Consider the following 4335-nt stretch of genomic DNA (forward strand, 5'->3'; position numbering starts at 1 on the left):
TCCTTCCTTTTGTTTCATCAATCATCCATAAATCATCAATTGATAAATTTAAAAATAAAAAAGCTGCTATTGATGGATATGCTTTACTTCATAGAATTGCTACAAGAAACCCAAGACAAGTTGTAGTGAATAATGATTACTTTTTCATTGTAAATGGAATGTTAGAATATCTCAAATTCTTTAATATACACAAAATTATACCAATTTTTGTTTTTGATGGTGCAACTTTACCCTCAAAAAAACTTATTGAAGAAGAACGTTTGAAACGAAGAAAATCTGCCTATTCAAATGCTTTGAAATATGAAAAAGAAGGAAATCAAATTGAGGCATTAATTTGCTGGAAACAAGCAATAGACATTACTCCATTTCATGCATCAAAAGTAATTAATGCATTTCATAAACGAGGAGTTCAATGTATTGTTGCCCCTTATGGAGCAGATGCACAGATGGCGTATTTATCCAGAACAGGTTATGTAGATGTTGTAATATGTGAAGATAGTGATATGATTCCATATGGTTGTTCTGTTGTATTATTTAAATTAAATATTGTATCAAATATATGTGATGTATATCAAGCACAAGATTTACCTAAAACACCATTTGGAATTAATGTTACATTATTCCAACTTCAAATTACATGTATATTATCAGGATGTGACTATTTTCAAGGAATTAATGGAATTGGATTGAAAAAAGCATTAAAAATAGTTGGAAGTTGCAAAACAATCAAACAAGTTATTTCAAGCTTGAAAAAAAATTATAAGAAACCATTACCAAACAACCTTGAAGAAGACTTAAATGATGCTCTTTTTACATTTAATCATCAATACATTTATGACATTGAAGAAAAAACAATAATTCCATTAACAGATTTTGAAGGAAATGAAACTAACGAGTTAATTGAACGAACTCTTGGTAAGAAATTAGACCAAGGAGTTATAGTTCAAATCGCAGAAGGAAAGATTGACCCTAATACACTTGAACCATTCAATAATAATGAAATAGATATTTTTGATCTTGAACCAATCCCTCAAATAAAACAATTCCAAATACTTCACCAATCACCTAAGTGGTGTGTTGAAGATATTTTGAACAAAGTCCATCATCAAAATAAAGAGAATGAGGACAGTAATGAATTAGTGAGTGAGGAGGAAGAATCAAAGTTAGATAGTCAACCAATCAGTGAAATTAAAATTGAAGAACCTCAATCTACGGTACAGAGAAAAGATGGTTTTCATGAGGAAACTGAAATAAAATCTAATATCATTGACACTGACCCATTTGAATCTGAAAACTCGTTTATTTTTATACAAGAAGATTTAACAAGTTTGAAACGAGCAAGGTATGATGAAAATAATGAAGACGAATCAACAGAATTAAGCACTCTCATTAATAAACCTACTTCAGATATTGAACAACCTTTATCTAAAAGAAAACTTGAATGAACAGATTGTTTTATAAATTTCTTTACTGTTTTTTAAACTTAACATAAATATAAACAATCAATTTATTCAAGACAAACTATCATTCATAAAAATTAACTTATAAGGATAGTTATCAAAAGTAATAAAAAGCAATTAATTAAATGTTATTAGAATTTGTTTCTAATGTCAATCTTTTAATTAAGACTAGATTGTTCGTTATCAATTAATTTAATTGGGTGTATTCTATTATGGTATCCTGAATGTTCCATAACGTCCATCATTTTTTTGACCAAAGATTTTTAACTTCTTTTAATTCGTTGTTTTTATTTCTTTATACTTAATTCTTTTCTTTAAATAGGCTGCACTGATATTGTGATCTGCAACAATAGTCATTTCAAATAATAGACCAGTTTTATTATTTTTATATGTTAAATATATATCTGGTCTTTTGGGTTATTGTCCATCATTTTTTGGCATTATGTGTTTGTTCAATATCATAGTAATGTATTTATATTGGCATATTGTTTCATATATTGATTTCTTGTATTGATTATTTCATGTATATTTTCTTATTATCTCATATGATATTCTTGATTCTTAATTGTATATGTTTTATTATATATTTCATTATTCTTGTAATATTCTCATTGTTTCATTATCTCCTCTTCTCTTCACTATGTTATCTCTTCTTTTTATATTGTTTATTCAATTAGAATTAATTTGAATGTTGATGGACATTTCTAATATATCTTTAGAATGAAATACCATTTTAGAATATGAATTAAATAAACACTTTACTTATATTTTTGTTAAATTCATTCTATTAGAAGATAGATAAAATACTTTCAATTATTAATTCACTTCAACCGTATATTTCATATTTTCATTCATTCTTTATTATTGATGATAATATTATATATCCAGAATATTAATGTGGTATTGATTCATTAAATATAATTTGAATTTTCAAATGATTCTAATGATAAAAATATAAATTATACCAATTATTAATAAGTAATAATATACTATTATGTTTAAGATACTTTTTAATGTTAAAACATATTTTCAATATCAAAATGGAAATAATATAACACAACTAATAACCATTTCAATGATAATAAAATATAACAAATAAAAATGAAGATAGAATGAAAGCAAAGTGTTAAATTGATATTAATAAATAAAATGAATTAAATAAAAGTTAAAAGTAATTAATATCATAAGAGAATAATATATTTGTTTATTAAAAATTATTAAATACAATAATTTTATCAAGAGGTTATTAAAATACAATAATTTTATATTTAATACAACAAAAACAATATACCAACAAAATATATCAATATTCTATTATCAATTTAAACAAAAAATCAATAAGAAATTAACAATAGTTTTAATCAATTATTGAATAAAATAATGGTTATGATTAAGAAATTTAATTTAATAATTATCACATAACTTAAAACAAATAATTGATATAATTTATCAAATCAATATTATTTATTCAAATTAAAATATAAATTACAATAAAATATCAAAACAATTAATTTAATAAATAATCTAATACAAATTAATATATTAATTTGTTAAAATAATAAAGATAATTAAAAAATGATTAAAATATTAATAAATAAGATAAATAAAATGATAAACAACAATATTGAACATATTAATCAAAACAAAAACACAAATGGAAATACAAATATTAAAATAAGAATTGTTTATTAAATGATACAAAGAAACCATAAAGTCAATGAAATTATTCATAACCAACATGTTTAATCAATTCAAATAAAATGAATTAAACAACAAATTACTGGTTAAAGTAATATTACAATAAACTTCTTATTATTCTCAATATATATATATATCGAAATATAATTTAACATATAGTACTTATTTAATTAGAATTGATTTGTTAAATAATAATGTGTAATATTAATTAATTATTCATATGGTACATTGTTAAATACCATGAAGTTTGAATGTTATTTGATTAACTAGTATCAATTGTTGAAATATTTATTACTTTATAATTGTACTATTTATCACTTTTAAAAATTGATTATGAAACAATTATATAGTAATTAATGAAGAATGCTCATAAATCTATAGAAGAAATGAAAATTACTATTAAAAGAAAAGAATAAAAAGAATTTACATGAAGAAAATAAAACAAAAAATGAAATGATTATGATATTAAGATTAATATTGCATCAATGAATTTATCATTTTGAAAATGAGTATATAATGTTTCATCAAGATATTCACAACTATTAAGTTAAATAGAAAATATACTGTTTAAGTTTCTTATTCTAAATGATTTCTAATTCTTTTTTTTTTTTTTTTTTTTAATTTCTTTGAGAAAAATAAAACAATAACAATGGAATTAAATGTAAATAAAGATAACGAAATATTAAAATAACAAATTAACATAAATAATCAAATAATCGATAAATAATAATGAACACAAATAAATAATAATGAATTGAAATTATTATTTATTTCATATTATTATGATGATCGCTGTTATTATGATTCCTTATTTATTCATATTTCATCATTATTTTATTTTGATTAATTGATGTATTTGAATGTGTTATGGATTGTTGATTTATCTTTATTTATTTAATTCATCTTTATTGTAATTTATTCTTTTTTGGTGTTGTTTATCATTTATTGATGTTGTCAAATTAAACCATTTAAAATATAATTTAAAAAGAAGATAATTACAATAAAAACACTTCATGTGAAGTACTTTCTGATATATTCATCCATTTATTCTCTTCTTCAGTATTGATGATGAATAATGAATTAATATATTGATCATCATTTCTTAGTATAATTGTTTTACCTGTTCCTGTGATGAGTCCTTTAATGTATTGATTGATTAAACTTCCAATTTCTTGGA

General features: G+C 21.7%; 1 protein-coding gene across 1 annotated transcript in view, besides 14 other annotated features; it reads left to right on the forward strand.

Moving 5' to 3' along the window:
- Positions 1-1445, forward strand: part of EDI_247690 (exonuclease, putative) — a gene marked incomplete at both ends in the record, with an annotated part of 1716 nt that extends 271 nt beyond the window's left edge. The window contains one exon of the mRNA XM_001733517.1: positions 1-1445. This exon is cut by the window's left edge and continues 134 nt beyond it. Within this exon, the coding sequence (XP_001733569.1) occupies positions 1-1445 (1445 nt within the window).
- Positions 1446-1568: 123 nt separating this feature from the next.
- Positions 1569-1734: a repeat region.
- Positions 1723-2011: a repeat region.
- Positions 2012-2370: 359 nt separating this feature from the next.
- Positions 2371-2449: a sequence feature (AT_rich).
- An 85-nt stretch (positions 2450-2534) lies between these two features.
- Positions 2535-2635: a microsatellite.
- A 15-nt stretch (positions 2636-2650) lies between these two features.
- Positions 2651-2734: a sequence feature (AT_rich).
- Positions 2735-2856: 122 nt separating this feature from the next.
- Positions 2857-3005: a microsatellite.
- Positions 2962-3138: a microsatellite.
- Positions 3015-3142: a microsatellite.
- Positions 3143-3280: 138 nt separating this feature from the next.
- Positions 3281-3375: a sequence feature (AT_rich).
- Positions 3376-3754: 379 nt separating this feature from the next.
- Positions 3755-3777: a microsatellite.
- A 12-nt stretch (positions 3778-3789) lies between these two features.
- Positions 3790-3912: a microsatellite.
- A 5-nt stretch (positions 3913-3917) lies between these two features.
- Positions 3918-4004: a microsatellite.
- Positions 3970-4105: a microsatellite.
- Positions 4106-4124: 19 nt separating this feature from the next.
- Positions 4125-4145: a sequence feature (AT_rich).
- Between the last annotated feature and the right edge of the window lie 190 nt (positions 4146-4335).

Source organism: Entamoeba dispar, genomic scaffold, assembly GCF_000209125.1.
Source record: "Entamoeba dispar SAW760 scf_1105229464049 genomic scaffold, whole genome shotgun sequence".
NCBI classification, from domain to species: Eukaryota; Evosea; order Mastigamoebida; family Endamoebidae; genus Entamoeba; species Entamoeba dispar.